Source organism: Podarcis gaigeae (assembly GCF_964106915.1).
Source record: "Podarcis gaigeae genome assembly, chromosome: 14".
In the NCBI taxonomy this organism is placed as follows: domain Eukaryota; kingdom Metazoa; phylum Chordata; class Lepidosauria; order Squamata; family Lacertidae; genus Podarcis; species Podarcis gaigeae.
Genome location: NC_139690.1, coordinates 18,718,157 through 18,731,533, shown reverse-complemented (window position 1 = coordinate 18,731,533; position 13,377 = coordinate 18,718,157). Strand labels below are relative to the sequence as shown.

The window sequence follows — 13,377 nt, the reverse complement described above, 5'->3', positions numbered from 1 at the left end:
CTGCATCTGCCCCCGCCACAGGAGATCCAAAGGGTGGCCACACAAAAATGGGCCTTTTCAATAGTGGCTTCCCACTTGTAGAAACATTGTCCTCGGGGAGGCTCTCCAGGCATCTTTTATATATTTCTAAACACGTGGCAAAATTTTGCCTTTTCGCAGAGGCTTTTGGCTCTTAATCTAAAGGGTTTTCAAGTATTTACGGCCTCTTTCAGTGCAGCAGGATCTGTAAGATCTTTGTATAGAGGTGGGCTTCTTTCGTTTCTTTTATTGATTGTGTTTGTTGGAATCGGTTTCAGTATTTCTGTTGTGTCTGTAAGTTGCTTTGAGTCGTTTCCATTATCATGGCTATGTGCTACATAGGGACACGGGTGGCGCTGTGGTCTAAACCACTGAGCCTCTTGGGCTTGCCGATCAGAAGGTTGGCAGTTCGAATCCCTGTGGCGGAGTGAGCTCCCATTGCTCTGTCCCAGCTTCTGCCAACCTAGCAGCACAAAAGCACACCAGTGCAAGAAGATAAATAGGTACCACTGTGGCAGGAAGGTAAACGCCATTTCTGTGAGCTCTGGTTTCCATCACGGTGTCCCATTGCACCAGAAGCGGTTTAGTCATACTGGCCACATGACCCGGAAAGTTGTCTGTGGTACCACTGTGGCTCCCTTGGCCTGAAAGTGAGATGAGCGCCACAACCCCATAGTCGCCTTTGACTGGACTTAACTGTCCAGGGGGTCCTTTACCTTTACTTTTTACCTTTTGCTACACCTCCAAGGTCTGGGGTGATATGCCTCTGAACACTAGTTGCTGAGAATCACAAGTGAGGAAGAGTATTATTGTACTTAGGTCCCACTTGTGGACTCCTTGTAGGCACCCAGTTGGCCACCGTGGGAAAAGGATGTCCAACCAGATGGGCCTTTAGTCTTATCTAGGAAAAACTCTTCCTATGTTCTTCCAGCGCCATCTACTGTTGCTCCTCCTTGTCTTTGCCATCACCTGCTCTCTTGCCAGGTAAAAAGCCAGGAAGCAGGTAGGCCGAGGCAAGAGCAGCAACAGCAGCTACTCCTTTATCTCACCACTGTTGCCAGTCCCTTGCTTATATCTTCTGGGCCAGAGGAAGAGATAAAGCAAGCAAGCAAGAGACAGAGGTGAGGAGGAGAAGAAGCAGGTTCAGGGAATTTGCAGCAGTCGCACCCTTCTGGGGTGTGGAGCTCAGCAAATGCTGAACCATGTTGACTCCCAGTGCTGACCTGTTCTCTGCTGGTAGGTCTTTTTAGAGTAAGCACTTTACATCACTATACCTTGGAGGGTTTTTCTGATAAGAGAAGAAGTGGCAAAATAACGTTTCTCAGGAAAGTGCTATAGAGCCACATTCTCTGACAGCTAGGGATGAGTGAATCTGTCAATTACATATTCTCTTGGTATCTCATTTTTTCCAGTCTTAAGTCCACATTTCCACATCAGTTTGCAATTTTAAGAAAAAAAGGTTCCCCTTGAAAATTCACCACTTTGCTGCAAATTTACCCTAATATATAAATTTTTGTGTGAAAATTTTGCCTGATGTACACATTTCCTAATATTTATATTTCCCCTAATTCTGTGCATCTTTTACTCATATCTGCATTTTTTGTGCAGACTTTACGTGCATTTTTGTACACATTACTTGGCTGGCGAACTGCATGGCAAAATTCAGAGAAGTACAATCTTCAGAGATCCCTGTGTCTCAGTTCTCATATTGTTTTGGACAGTGCAAGTTAGGTAAATTTGCCTTTAAATGTGAACTGAATCATCGCCCCCACCCCTATTCCTATGTTTTTAGAAACCCAAGTTTAGATGGATTTTCTATAATGTACAGGCCTTTTTAATGCTGTTAATTTCCTATGCTGTTTCTTTATTTTCTTTAGCTCATCCACACTTCCTTTTGTGCTGTGATTTCCAGGAAGAGGTCCATGTTTTATTATACCTTTCATGTCTGAGCATTTGTTTGTTTGCTTTGGTCTCAGCGCTTTCCCCAGGAAAACCTGCGTTTCACCAGCGAATCGGAGAAAACGACAATCTGCAGAAAACCTGATTACCGTTTCCTCCGATTCAGCAGTAAACGCGGGAAAAACACACTGAGGCAAAAAAGCAAAAAACAAAGCTTGGATATGGATCTTTAAAGCCCCAACCTGGGCCTAGAAACGCAGCACAAAAGGAAGTCTAGATGAGTCCAAAGTTGGAAATAAGGATGTGTCTGGTTATCTTAAGAGAAGAAGATCGCTTGGCTTGTGAAATGAATGTGTGATGATGACCAGTGTCTTGGACTCTGGATAAAGATGGAACAACTAGAAGCAGACAAAGGCCCCCTCTAGGCTGTCAGTATTTTGTGGGAGAAACTCAAGAGCATACTGGGAAATTTAGGCTTACACAATTAAAGTGACAGATAGGTAGCCGTGTTGGTCTGCCATAGTCAAAACAAAACAAAATCCTTCCAGTAGCACCTTAAAGACCAACTAAGTCAGTTCTTGGTATGAGCTTTCGTGTGCATGCACACTTCTTCAGATACGAAAGCCCATACCAAGAACTGACTTAGTTGGTCTTTAAGGTGCTACTGGAAGGATTTTTTTTTGTTTTGACAATTAAAGTGGATTGAAGCCTACTGCTGCCCTGGGGCAACAGATCCCCGTTAAAAAAAGAACAAGAAACAGACTTTTTGCAGTTGTGGGATGAATGGCTGACTAGTGGGAAGACGTATAAACACACCACGAGCAACTCAGGATGAATGGCCAGTACAGAAGAGTGGCTCAGGAACAACGTGCTGCTCAGAGACCAAGAACTTGCTTTCAGTACCAGAACTGGAGTTATTGCATGGATCCATTCACACATACACCTACTTCTGTTAGCTCCAAAACTTTCTCGATTTCAGCAGTCAAATTTTGGAGAGGAGTTGAAAGGCTTTTTTTTTTTTGTCACTCTTATTAAACCACTGGAAGTTGCCAACCCTCACTGAGCTACTGCAAGTTACCCAGAGAATGTCCCAGTAGATCCTGATTTGCCTCCCGCCCTCTCCTGGTTTAGACATGCTTCCTTTCTGCTGGAGAACTCTTTCATCTGCTCATAGAATCATTAAATTGTAGAGCTGGAAGGGACTATGAGGGTCACCTAGTCCAAAGCAGGAATCTTTTGACCAATTCAGGGTTCAAACCCACAACCCGGAGATTGTCTCAGGCTCTACCGAATGATAGCTGGGTGACCAGAGGGGTGAGAAAGCCACAAGCGGAGATTTCCAAATGAAGCAAACAACAAAAAGTCATGGCAATAATTGATTTTGCAGGGTGTGCTAAAAAGACTTGGGAAAACTGGGGCTCCTTTTCGTTGATAAATAACCTGAAACACCAAGACCTATAGAGCTCACCAGCTTGGGAGGGGGCAAAGCTAAGATTGTGGGGGGGTTTCTGCTCTGGGTGAATTAAGATCTTGCCTCATGCCATTGCACACTGAGGAACATAATATCATATCAGTATCATCATCATCATTTACCTGTCCTTCACCTTAAGGTCCCCAGGGTTACAACAATTAAAACAAAATATTAAAAACAGTTTAAAACAACTTGCAGACACGGAAACATGATGGGTCTTAACAAAACAAACCTTAAGTGTCAACAGGTAGGGTAAAGAGGGGCACTTTCAACATTTGCTGTATAGCGAAGGTGCCAGAGAACGGTCCTTTAGGACCGTTACATAACCACATTGCCCTCCTCTGAACTTCCAGCATTTGTTATATAAAATAAAAAGTCTCTGGAATTACGGTATAGGGTTGTTGTTTTTTTACTTGTGGGCCTAAAGGAGAAAAACGTCGGTAGCTCACTAATACAATTAAATAACTGCAAACATATGAAGCCCCCTTTCCTGACTTCAGTCCAAAGGTTTGCTTTTCCATTTAGGTCCTCTCATCACAAAAGTGCCCCACAATTTTCTTTTATCTTCTCTGCTTTACGAGCATGTCTATGTCCTGGGAAGCCCATCACAATCTTATGCATCTTGAGTGCCTCCCCATCAAAGTACTAAGCTGCCTTTCTTTCTCCCAAATGCAAGCAGTCATTTGCCTCTATGGTTGATCTGTCGTCCCTGCTGGTAACCAAAGGGGAAGCCCTCCTATCACATCCTAGCCTGCCCTTCCCATTCCCCGTTCCTCTTCTGCTTCTTTGGCTGGTGCCCGCTTCCAGGTTTTCCCCATTTTCTCTCCAAACCACCCATTCAGTCATTCATTCTTCCTGCCCTGCCCTGCAAGACAAGCAAGGAAAGCCTTTCTCCTGCTGATGGACCTCTTTCCAGAGCCTGAGTCCTAATGGCAGCCCTTGATTTCTTGCAGACATTGATGAGTGCCACTCCAGCCCCTGTCTGAATGGAGCTACCTGCGTCGATGGCATCCACACTTTCAAATGCTTATGCCTTCCCAGCTACGGAGGGGACCTCTGTGACGTTGGTACGCCCTGCCTGCCTGGCTTCAGCTAATCGTACTAACAGCATCCCTTCTCTCTCCCCTGGGTTGGGAGGTGTGGGGAGACATCCTCTCTGTCTGTCACACACACACACACACACACACACACACACACACATCCTCATCTAACTCTTTAATAACTGTAATAAACAAAACCCAGTAGAAACTGCAACAGAACATTGCAATATGGAGCGCTGCTGATGTTCAGAACTCTAGCCTCTCCACCTCCACTCAGTGTTTTCTCATTGCCCTGCCATATATCTAATCTGCATACCATGACCACTGAGCATGCTCAGACCTCTCTGAGCTAGCCTGGGATTCCCTCCCACTAGAGTTTTTCCGCCGGTTTTTCTTCGCTCACATGTCATGTCTGCAAACTTTGGCATTTCCCCTAAGCCTGCTGACGGATCACTCATGCGCGCTCATGCTGGTGTCATTTTTTGCTACGCACATAATCAACAGCACCTGAAGCTTGCATGTTAGTAATAGAAGGAATTGTGCATTTTTGCCACAAGGAAATGTGGTTTCTTTGCTTACCAGCCTATATTTATCTTCTGTATGGCAAGGAATTTCCATAGGTAGTTTCTGTCTTTCCCTTTTTATAACTCTTAAGACTCCTGGGTATTCTCTTGGTCACACTTAGAAACCAAAGGAAGCCTTCATTGGTCAGTTCCCAACATTCTTTCTCTTGGTCACATTCTTAATGCCCAAGCTTACGTCACACTTCCAGCATCATTCCAAAAACACAGGGTGGGATTATGGAGGTCTGACTCAAACCTACTGAACCCTGGACCCTACTGAAACGTGTAGAAGAAAGAAAAGGAGGCTGAAATCTGAGGTGCAATTGGGGAAAGGTGAAATATGTTGCCTTACCTCTGCAACTTTAACCCCCTTAGTTGTATGTCTAAATGTATCCCTTCACTTTCTTCCTATGAATGAGTGGATTCACGTCTGGTGGGCAGAAGGGGGGAGGGAGTGCTACATTAAGGGAGACGGCCCTACCATTAGGCTGAGTGAGATAACTGCTTCAGGAGACAAATGCTATTTGTGGCAGTAGCAGTAGACCGTTTGTCCTTCACCCTTCTGTTGGTTGACAAAACTGTATGTGGCACAATGGCCTGCTGTGCATCCCCCTAACTAGCCTTCAGCATTACTTTTTTTTTTTTTGGTGGGGGGGGCACTTCCAGACCATCACTTTTCAGATGGAATTCAATCACATACCAGCAAATTAGGTAAAGGGACCCCTGACGATTAGGTCCAGTCATGGCCAACTCTGGGGTTGCGGTGCTCATCTCGCTTTATTGACCGAGGGAGCTGGTGTACAGCTTCTGGGTCATGTGGCCAGCATGACTAAGCCACTTCTGGTGAAACAGAGCAGCGCACAGGAATGCCGTTCACCTTCCTGCCAGAGCGGTACCTATTTATCTACTTGCACTTTAACGTGCTTTCGAACTGCTAGGTTGGCAGAAGCTGGGAGCGAGCAATGGGAGCTCACCCCGTCGTGGGGATTCGAACCACCGACCTTCTGATCGGCAAGCCCTAGACTCTGTGGTTTAACCCACAGCGCCACCCGTGTCCCAGCAAATTATGGTTGCACAATTATGTTTGAGTGGGTGGTCTTGTGCAACAAACTCGCTTCCCAAAATGACTGGATTCTTTGGGATGGGGAAATGCCCTGGGATGATATTTGCTTTGATGCAGCCACATCCAGCCTCCCCACAAACAAATCAGAATGAATGCTCCTTAAACAGGCAACCCCATCTAGCCTTGCAAACAAAGCAGGATGAATGCCCAGTAAATGGGTCACCTGGAAGCTCCCTCAAACAAAGACAACCAGTTTTCTCTACTCTTTTCGTAATGGTATAAATTCTGGTTATTCCTACCATCACTACCACCCCAGTTTGTTTATAAGTTCCAAACTTTAGCTTTTCCTCATGGGGAATACTCCAGCAGCAAGGAAAACATGATACCACTCCATGTGCCAACAGGGATTGAGTTCCTTGTTGGGGACAAAGAAGGAATATTTCTTTTTGAGCTGGGCTACGGAACGTCCCTTAGGAGCCTTGAGTAAAAGCATCCATCCGTCCATCCCATCTCCTTACTAATAGGCAGACAGGATGAATTCACATCTGATGCCTCCTACGTCTTTCTTCCTCCCACCCACGTTACTTGCAGAACAAGCTGAGAGCAACAAACAACCAGGCAGGGTTTTTGCCTGTTTACCTTGGCAAACAGGACCAGAAAAGAAATGGACTGTGTGCCACAAGGAGGGAGATGCTTTCTTAACCCAAGGGCCACATTTCCTTCTGGGAAATCTTCTGGGGGGCCGTGTGGAAGTTGTGGGTGGGACCAGGGACAAAAGTGGGAGGAGCAATGAATATAAATGTTACCTTTGTACATTCAGGTTAGCACATTCAGTATCTTCCTTCCAGGCAAACAAGGAATATTAGAAGCGTTCGAGAACATGCCAGGCAAAAAGTCCTGTTAATGGAAGTTCCTTTGCATGGGAATAAATATGAATTGGGGGGGAGGGGGAGGCCTTTCACCTGCTCAGCTGAAGACACAGATGTTGGAGACACAGCCAGCGGGGGCCATGGCAAGCCAAGTCTGTCTTCCCTTGCTGAATATCCATGATAAATGAAAACAATTCTTTAAAAAGATAGTTAAAAAGACTCTTCTTGTAAACCTAAAAACTCCCTAAAAAGAATCAAGTCTTCAAAAAACTTATATGATCTAAGCAAGCCTTTAAAAAAAATCCTTCCAGAAGAATTTGAAAATTAAAAAGTACAGTGGTGCCCCACAAGACGAACGCCTCGCAAGACGGAAAACCCGCTAGACGAAAGGGTTTTCTGTTTTGGGGGCGCTTCGCAAAACGAATTTCCCTATGGGCTTGCTTTGCAAGACGAAAATGTCTTGCGAGTTCCTGCGGGTTTTTTCCCCTTCCCCCCCTTTTCCTAAGCCGCTAAGCCGCTTATCAGCTGATCCGCTGATAAGCCGCTTAACAGCTGATCGCTAAAAGCCGCTAAACCACTAATAGCGCTAATCCGCTAAGCTGTCAATGGGCTTGCTTTGCAAGACGAAAAAACCGCTATACGAAGAGCCTCACGGAACGGATTAATTTCGTCTTGCGAGGCACCACTGTAGCACCTTAAAGACCAACTGAGTAGTTTTAGGTACCATATTTTTCGCTCTGTAACACGCTCCCAACCATAACACGCACATAGTTTTTAGAGGAGGAAAACAAGAAAAAAAATATTCTAAATGAAACAGTGGGTGTATGATTTTTGTGGTTCATGCAGTGGCCAGAGACATGTGATCTGACGGTGAGTTTGGGGTAGCCCAATGCAAAAATCCTGAGGATCCGTGTGGATCCATGCTTTGTAACCACATTTTTGCACCACTGCGGCCCCAGGCAACAGTGGCTGCGTGATTTTTTTGGTGCAAGCTGTAGCCATGGACATGCTATATGATCTGATGTTGAATTTGGGGTGACCCAGTGCAAAAATCCTGAGGATCCGTGTGGATCCGTGCTTTGTAACCATGTTTTAAGTGGGGAGGGAAGGAAAAGCACTCAAGGGACAAGGAACACGCATGGGGTGGGTGGAGAAGGATGCTGTTAATAATGCAGAAGAGGGGTATAAGAGGAGAAGGCTCTTATAAGAGGAGTGGGGAGGAGAGAGAGACAGAGAGCCTGCTTGCGAAAAACTTTGCTGCTATTTAGCGAGTGGGGAGGAGAGAGAGACAGAGGACCTGCTTGAAAAATCTTTGCTGCTATTTAGCGAGTGGGGAGGAGAGAGGGACAGAGAGCCTGCTTGCTTTAAAGGAGCCAACCGGACAGGAGCCGCTTACACTCGTGTAAGCAGCTCCTCTCCTCTCCTCTCCCGCTTTGCTCCTTTAAAGCAAGCAGGCTCTCTGTCTCTCTCTCCTCCCCACTCAGCGGCTCTTCTCCCACTTTGCTGTTTCAAAGCGAGCCACGGAGGAGGGAAGGAAGGGGAACCATGGATCCTTTGCTCACGACTGCAGCAGATCCCCCCACCATCCGTAGGCATTCGCTCCATAACACGCACAGACATTTCCCCTTACTTTCTAGGAGGAAAAAAGTGAGTGTTATGGTGCGAAAAATATGGTATATGTTTTCGTGTGCATGCACACTTCTTCAGATACACTGAAACAAAAGTCATCAGACCCTTATATATAATGAGAGGGAGGGGAGGGAATGGGTGATTGGCTATTGGGTATGGTAAGTCTGACTAACAGACTTAACATACCTTTTTAAAGAATTACTTTAAACTATCTTTTTAAAGAATCCTTTTAATTTATTTTGACTATGGCAGACCAACACAGCTGCCTACTTGAATATCCATGGTGTTTGACCTTAGCAGGGCTCAATTGCACAGTAGTAACGAAAGGGCTGTTCACAATTGCATGCAGACCCTCCAACATTTCTCCGAAGAAAATAGGGACATCCTATTCTACAGCCTCCAGCATTTTTCCAGTCAAAACAGAGACGTCCTAAGGAAAAGCAGGCTGTTCTGGGATCAAATCAGAAACTAGAGACACTTGTGGGAGTCTGCAGTCGGCGCATCTGTATGCATAATAGTTGAGCTCTACAAATCAACAAGTGTACAGTCTTTCCCACAAACACTTTTACATGTGTAAAGGCATTTTGTACCTGTGTACAGCATAGCATATGATCAAGTCTAAGGTGCATAAAGACCTTAGGTATACAAACAAGGCCTCTATAATCCCTGTCACCAGAAAACCTACAATAGGATCTTCCAGCTATCTCTCTCCCATTCTTTCCATTTTTCAAACTCTTTTTCTTTGGGCAGAAGGTTGTGTGTTCAATACGGAAGTACTAAGGGCTTCTGTTTAAAGGCCCCTTTTTTCATTCTATCTGGCAGTATGAATTCTGATTGATGGAAATTTCAAGGGACAGAGATGCTGGGGTGGGTGGGACTGAAATCATTTTACCCGTACTTGATTAAGGAGAGCAAAATCAGCCATGACAACAAAAATGAGAGGAAGTTAATTCCTCCGGGATTATATAAACCATGTTTAAAGGTGAAGGTAAAGGGACCCCTGACCATTAGGTCCAGTCGCGGACGACTCTGGGGTTGCGGCGCTCATCTCGCTTTACTGGCTGAGGGAGCCGGCGTACAGCTTCCAGGTCATGTGGCCAGCATGACTAAGGCACTTCTGGCGAAACCAGAGCAGCACATGGAAATGCTGTTTACCTTCCCACCAGAGCGGTACCTATTTATCTACTTGCACTATGATGTACTTTTGAATTGCTAGGTTGGCAGCAGCAGGGACTGAGCAATGGGAGCTCACCCCATTGCAGGGATTCGAACCGCCGACCTTCTGATCAGCAAGCCCTAGGCTCTGTGGTTTAGACCACAAAATCTACTGATTATGTGGTTTAGACCAGCATAATCTACTGAGGAGGGTCCTGCTTCTTACAATATGCTCCATGGATTTCCACTGCCCTGTTAGGCATATTTAAATCAGCCTAAAGTTCTGCTCCAGCTCACTGTGTCCTAGATGCCATCTGCACTAGACATTTAAAGCAGTATCATATCACTTTAAACAGCTTCCACCAAAAGAACCTGGAGACTGCAATGGGTTAAGGGTCATGAAAGCAGGCTCACCTAGCTAACTCAGTTTCTAGTATTACAAAACAGAGAGAAAAAGCTATCTCCATTGGTGTTCTACATATAATTCGTAATTTTGTAATTTCTCCCTTTCTTAATCATCATTTTTCTAATCTACAAAAAAGCCCCTAACACTTTTGCTTTCCTGATAATGAACATTCTCCAACTTTTGATTATCGGAGTGATCCAACGCAACACAAAACATATTTACGTTTATAACAAAGCTAGATATGTATTATCTGTTGACCACAGCTCCAAGCCATGGCTGTTTAAAGTGGTATCACAGTGATTTAAACATATGGTGTGAATCTGGCCCCAATTATTATTTTTTTAGGGCCTAACACAGTCTTGCAGCAATTTCTTACCTGCTCACAATTTATCTCAGAAAACTTCCCTGCTCCCTCAAGCTCAGCTTCTTGGAATACAAGCGACTGACCATGTTGCCCTGTTTCCATTTTGGCAGTCTTAAAAGGCTCTTCCATTCTCCCCTTGTCTCTTTGGCACTCTGTGGTGTCCTTTAATGGGCTTTTGAAATTTTGCTCAGCACCGTAGGGAGCCTCCTCGACAGAGAAGTCAATAACTCTTCTTGTCTGAGAGGACAACTGTGCATCACAGCAAAGTGCGACATAGGCGTCTACATGGCGGGCAGAAGACATTTTCTTCTCTGAGGTGGAGCAGCAAATGGGCTCCCCTTCCAAGTCAACACACATAATACCCAAAGCTGGTCAAGTTATTTTGGCACCTAAGCAGAAGAGGAAAAAGTCCCACAAGCGCCTCTCTTCCCTGCCTGGCAGTGAAAATGCAACAATAATAAATTAAATAGCTAACCTTTTGCTGTCGACACCCAAAATCAGCTGCCTGAGGATAATTGGCTCGTTCTGCCTATGTAGCCAGAAATTGCAGTTGCTTGCAGGAGTGAAACCCTGCTCAGAGATTTCAATGGGGCTGCCATTTTGTCAGTAGGCAAAGTTCAAGGTTTTTGCTATCTGCATATAAAGCGCTTAACAGTTTGGGACTAGTTTGTTTGTTTCTTTTATTATTTATTTGATTTACAGTGGTACCTCGGGTTACATACACTTCAGGTTACATACGCTTCAGGTTACACACACCGCTAACCCAGAAATAGTGCTTCAGGTTAAGAACTTTGCTTCAGGATAAGAACAGAAATCGGGCTCCAGCGGCATGGCAGCAGCAGGAGGCCCCATTAGCTAAAGTGGTGCTTCAGGTTAAGAACAGTTTCAGGTTAAGAACGGACCTCCGGAACAAATTAAGTACTTAACCTGAGATACCACTGTACTGAATTTATATACCGCCCTATACCCAGGGTATAAAATCAAGGGGATTACCTTATTCCATATACACTCAGTTGACTCCTTTGATCTGCAGAACAGGCTCTATTAGAGGTGCCACATAATACTTGTTCCAGACTTGTGAAGTCTTTTAGTATAGCAGCACCTAAACATCGGAACTCCCTGCATATTGAGATCAGGCAGGTGCATTTGCCGTAACCTTTTCAGACCTTGTTAAAAACGGAACATTCTTCAGGCAAGCCCACCTAGAAACATAGAAGCTGCTGTGTGTTGTAATCATCTTCTATTTTTAGTTTAGCTGTTTATTTTAATTATCTTTTTTAGTTTAGTTTAACTGTTTACTTTAATTATATTTTGATTTATTTATTTATTTTGAATACCTGATTTTTAACATTGTTGTTCTTTGACCATTTTGGCTTTGTTCTGTTTCCGAAAAACTACTTAGAGGTTCTATTTACAATGAAGTGATACATACATTTTGTTAAATAAATAAATATGTGTGCACATATTTTTAAAGCATATGCAGTTATTTGATATATGCATGTACGCATTTAAAAGCATTTCTAAGCCACTTAATATCTGAAAATCCCTAAGTGGTATACAAAAATAACATAAAAACTAGAAATCAGCATTCTTTAAAAAGAAACAGGTAAAAGCAGATACAGGTAAAATCAGAAATCTAGTAAAAGCAGGATCCAATCTTGTGAGTCAAAAGGTACATCTTTTCAAGATACCTGAAGCAACTGTTAGATGATGCTTCATGTATGCCAGAGAGAAGACCATTCCACAGTAGCAAAAAATGCTTGTTTTCAGCTCCCTCCCCTGTGATATTCTGTAGGATATGCCGTGAGTAATATTATACATCTCTACAAGGGCAGGCAGTATTTCTTCTTCTTCTTCTTCTTCTTCTTCTTCTTCTTCTTCTTCTTCTTCTTCTTCTTCTTCTTTTAATTTTTATTTACACTTTTCAAGTTTATACATTTCATTAGTTTTACAATCTATTTAACATTTCAGAGTTTGACTTCCTTCCCCCTCTTTCTGCGGTTCCTTAAATTTATTTTTTAATATCTTCTGCATATCCAAATTCATTTCATTTGCTCATTTAATTATCTACTTTAAATATATATACTCTTATGAAACTGCAGGTTATTACAATAATCCTGCCAATGTTTCTATCTGTTTGCAATTTATCTGCAAAATATTCAATAAACCATTTCCATTCTTTAATAAAAAGTTTGTTATGATTTCTTCTTCCTCTTCCGGTAAGTTTCGCCATTTCTGCATATTCCATAAGTTTCTGTATCCATTCTGGTACTTCTGCTTCTTTCCACTTTTGGGCGAGTAACATTCTTGCCACTGTGGTAGCATACATAAATAAATTTCTATACAATTTAGGTAGTTCTGTCCCTATAATTCCCAAAAGAAAAGCTTATTTTGAACATCCTTTTCAATTCATTGTATATCATTTCCCAGTAAGCTGTAACCTTGCTACCAGACCACCACATATGATAAAAAGAACCTTCTTTCTCTTTACATTTCCAACACTGTTTGATTTAGATCTATACATTTTGCCACTTTACTCGGTGTTAGATACCGACAATACATCATTTTCATATAATTTCCTCTTAAACAATAACATGCTGTAACTTTTATATCCATATAGGGCAGGCATTATTTCAGGTCCTGAGTTGTTCAAGAACCTTTGCTTCTTGTTCACATGCATTCCCTCTTATTTATCTCCAGATCTGGCAGAATGTGAAGCAGGCTGGACCAAATTCCAAGGCAACTGTTACAAGCACTTTGAAGAGAAGCACACATGGGTGGATGCTGAGAACCTTTGCCGAGAGCATCAGTCTCACCTGAGCAGTATCATCACTCCTGAAGAGCAGGAGTTTGTGAACAGTAAGTGTGGTGATTTGAGGAATATGCAGGGCCAGAGATCC

General features: G+C 43.5%; 1 protein-coding gene across 6 annotated transcripts in view; it reads left to right on the top strand.

Annotated features, from left to right (window-relative positions):
* Positions 1-13,377, top strand: part of ACAN (aggrecan) — an 83,459-nt gene that overhangs the window by 61,549 nt on the left and 8,533 nt on the right. For 5 of the 6 annotated variants that reach the window (XM_083712383.1, XM_083712380.1, XM_083712382.1 and 2 more), the window contains 2 exons: positions 4,342-4,455; positions 13,178-13,336. In XM_083712383.1, the coding sequence (XP_083568509.1) occupies positions 4,342-4,455; positions 13,178-13,336 (273 nt within the window). The remainder of the gene's footprint in view (positions 1-4,341; positions 4,456-13,177; positions 13,337-13,377) is intronic. The other variant, XM_083712385.1, reaches the window with a different exon arrangement.